At 56.2% G+C, this 3,990-nt stretch overlaps 1 protein-coding gene across 1 annotated transcript in view; it reads right to left on the reverse strand.

Moving 5' to 3' along the window:
- GRAMD2A (GRAM domain containing 2A) overlaps positions 1-2,842 on the reverse strand; it is a gene marked incomplete at its 3' end in the record, with an annotated part of 32,895 nt that extends 30,053 nt beyond the window's left edge. The window contains 1 exon segment of the mRNA XM_082648786.1: positions 2,783-2,842. Within this exon segment, the coding sequence (XP_082504912.1) occupies positions 2,783-2,823 (41 nt within the window). The 5' untranslated portion in view covers positions 2,824-2,842.
- Positions 2,843-3,990: the final 1,148 nt, after the last annotated feature.

Genomic DNA, 3,990 nt, shown 5'->3' on the forward strand with positions numbered 1-3,990 from the left:
TCCAGTCCTAAATTATGACCAGGCATTTGTAAACTAATGAAAATGTGTAGTTGTCGTGGGGAGAAGGGAGACACCAGCCTGCCCCGCGGAGGCTTATATTCGTGGGAACAGTGCCTTCCTTCACGCTGTAGCTGGCAGGGACTCCCTGGGGAGGCAGGTACTTCTTAATTACAAAGGAAGCTCCGTTCCCGGGGGGCTTCTGCCCTCCCCCTCCTCCTTCCTTTCCTACGTTAGTAAACAGCAGGGGAATTAATCAAAGCTTCAAAGGTTGGTGATAACATGTGGTGACAGACTGGTGCCCTGTGGCCCAGGTGAATAGCAGCACAGTGGCCAAGATTGACTTCTTGCCAAACTTACCCTTGCATAAGAGATGGCTGCAGAATTGGGGGGAATTATTTTCACTTCTCAGGAAAGGAGAAAAGCAAATTATTTTCTGGTGTCCGGACTCAGACACTCGACACCAAAGTGGAATGCTGCATGGGTCTCGACTTCATGGGCTTTCCATAGGTAGTCATAGCAACGAAGTAATTATGTAAAGAGATAAAATACCTTCAGAAATCAAGGGGGAAACAGGCTAGTTAGCAGAGTCACTGAATGGCTGCATGGAGAAGGCCTTTAAGGAGCCTACAATCCAATCTCCTTACCTTATGACGGCAAAGCAGGCCCAGAGAGGGGACTTGTCCCAGGTCACAGCAAAATAGGAACTTCTTATGGGACAGGCTCTTTATGCTGGTCTGATAAGCATGGTATGTGGCATTCAAGGGCCAAAGCCACGACTTAACCAGGTTAAGGACTAGGGGGGCCCACCCAAGCACAGGCACGTGGAGGAGGTTCAGGGAGGCTGGCTGGCATAGCCCATCTTGAGTACTGCTGACCTCAGCCTCAGGGGGTCACCCTAGGTGGATGGGTTGGCACACAGATCCATCTGGTCTGCACTAAGGCTTTGAAGACTCGCCTAAGCTCAGAAATTTCAAAGCAACCAGTAACAACAAGGCATGGATAGGACCTGGGCTGTCCCCTCTAGGCTATTCAGAAAATTCTCCCAAAGGCAAGTCAGGAAGGAGAACTTGGATTTGGCCCCAGCAGAAATGCTCCTGGAAACTCAGGAGCAGCTTCTGTCAGCTTCTGCGCTGACATGATGCGCTCTAGATCTGCCCATTTGCCCCAGAGATGTGCACTGCTTAACTGGGCTTGTCAAACCATAACCTCAGACCTGAGAGTGTCTGTCAGCATGGTCAGAGGACTGCGGAAGGAGCATACTGGCCCCCTCACTGCAGGATGGGAAGGACACCCTCTATGCCACCTCTCCCTGCAACCCCATAAGTCTTCGCTCTGAAAGGAACTGGACTTCAGAGCCAGTTAGGGGGTGTACACTGGGGCAAAGCCGTCACGGATTGTCAGGACATTCTCTCATTCCCTAGGAGCCTGATTCCTGCAAGGATGAGTGGGGCAAGCAAAGCAAATAAGGGCAAATGCCAGTGGGGTACGGCCTCACCAGCCTCTTAGAAGACAGGACAGAGGGAGCCCTTAAACATTCCACCAGGGGGTTTCCCTGGTGGTGCAGTAGTTGAGAATCTGCCTGCTAATGCAGGGGACACGGGTTCGAACCCTGGTCTGGGAGGATCCCACATGCCGTGGAGCAACTAGGCCCGTGAGCCACAACTACTGAGCCTGCGCGTCTGGAGCCTGTGCTCTAAAAAGAGAGGCCGCGATAGTGAGAGGCCCGCGCACCGCGATGAAGAGTGGCCCCCGCTTGCCACAGCTAGAGAAAGCCCTCGCACAGAAACGAAGACCCAACACAGCAAAAATAAATAAATAAAAAAACTCCTACCCCCAACATCTTCTTAAAAAAACAAACAAACAAACAAAAACATTCCACCAGTTCCATGTACTTGTGTGGACTGGGCACTGAGCTCACACCACATTCACCCTATCTGCCCCAGTGCTAGTTGGCCAGCCTTCAGAGCTCAGGCTGTGGGCTTTGGGACTGGGGCAAGGGCAGGAACTTACAGCTTCATCCACTGGCTCTGTCTTCCACAAATAATCCTACCTGCAGGGCCCCAAGACTTCATGGGGCAGAGGCCACAATTCTTGGTGCCACCTGAAATATCACCTCCTGCCTGCCCTGCCTCCCTGCCCCTTGCCCAGCTGCAAGAACTTTCCTTCCTCCGAGGGTTACTGTGGAACAGATCTCGAGGCTGAGAGACTGGCCCCAGCCTGTCCGACGGCGAAGGGCCTGAGGGATGGGTGCGGCCGAGTCGTCCTGGGACAGCTCCACGCTGCCTCCCGGGCAACCGAGCGCCGCTACAGACCCGTTTGGAAGAGAGAGGCTGACACTTTCGGGGGCCAGAAGGGAAGCGCCAGCCCTCGGGTGAGGGGCAGTCAGGACTGGGGGTCGATATGGCTGGGGAATGAATGAATGAATGCCCAGCGACGGTGGCGGAGGAGGGTGATGGACCACGGGAGGTATCCCGAGGTGGCGGGGGTGCCCTCCACCTCCCTGATACCGCCTGGATGCCCCTCATCCGACAGGTTCGAACCCCTCGCGCGAAGCGCCTACAGCCTGACATCCTGCCCCAGCGCGAACACCTCTTAGCCCGGGAAGCGCCAGGGCCCGCGCAGCGCAGCTCTGGAGTGAAGCCCGCATTCCGGAAGGCCAGGAAGCGCCTGCCCCGCGGGTAGAACGCGCCGAGGCGCAGCGGCCTCCGGGTCCCGCCGGGCAGCGTCCCTTCGAGTTGGCCCCTGGGCCCTGGAGCCCGGTCCGCGGGTCGCAGCCCCTTACCTGCCCGCCTGGGTGGCCTCGCCCGGGCTCAGAGCAGTCATCGCGGAGCCTCCAGCGAGCGCCGGGGACCGCGCCGCACGACCGAATGCCCACTCCCGACCGCCTCGGATGACACGCCCCCTACCGCCTATTGGCTGCTCGCACGGGACGGGCGCAGCCCATTGGTTGTTCCTCCCTCTCTCCAGATCCAGGTGGGGCCCCGAGCTCTGCTCGGATCCTATCCCGGAGGACGGCCTGGGTCTGCACGCTCTGCCCTTCCCAGCGAGGGCCTTGGGTGCCTGCTCCAGGTTCTCCCTCTTTAGCTATTTAGTCTCGGAGCCCGAAGCCCTTTGCAGAAACCCATCCCTCCCAAAACCTCCCAACGCTAAGCTCCAAGGCAGTTTCAATTTCTCTCCACACCAGAGAAGTGAGGACATGAGTAGGGAACACCAGTGCGAATTTTGAACAGCTCCGGAGCTGTAATGATTTCATGCGCTTTCCCGAGTTGGGGACTTTTCAGTGCCTCCCCAGGCAAAAATCTTTTGGAGGTGTCTGGAAAGGGACTGCAGACGGCCAGAAATCGAGTAGCAAAGCACAGGCAGAAGAGCTCTGTGTGACAATGAACCTGGCCTCTGGGCTCCTTCCCTCTTATCCCCACCAGGAAAGGCTTGGTCCTTCAGAGTGGTCAGGAGAGAGGAAAGGTGCAAGCCAGATTTAGTTCCATTCCCAACCCTCTCCCCCTTCCTTGACCCTGCTCTATCATGGAGAGAGGACATTGGAAAACAGAAGGGGAACAAAGGGAGCCCAGGGTTCCACAAATATTCTGGAAACTGGGAGCAGAACTTGGTCTCATATCAAGGGCCTCTACTGCAGGAAGACCTAAGGCGGAGGGGCAGGACAAGGGCCACTTCACTCCTGGTTTACCCATGAGCAGGAGGGAGGGGGCCTTGTTGCTGCCTTCTCCAATCTTTGGTCCAAATAAGCTGTTAAAATTTCCCCAGCTGCAGGACCTTTTAGACTCCAAGGTGCTGAAAAGGGTAACCTATATTCTCAAGACAGTCAGCAACTGCTTCCCCAGCACCTCTGCACCCCAGGGAACAGGATGGCAGGTGGCCTGAGTTGTTACACAGGAGTACTCATCAGGAGCCACAGGGCTCTTGCCATTTTCACCCTACTTGGAGGGCAGGGTTCAACCACCCGCCCCCCCATCAGAAAAGAGAGGAAACAGG

This window comes from Grampus griseus, assembly GCF_964374135.1.
Source record: "Grampus griseus genome assembly, chromosome: 2".
Lineage (NCBI taxonomy): Eukaryota > Metazoa > Chordata > Mammalia > Artiodactyla > Delphinidae > Grampus > Grampus griseus.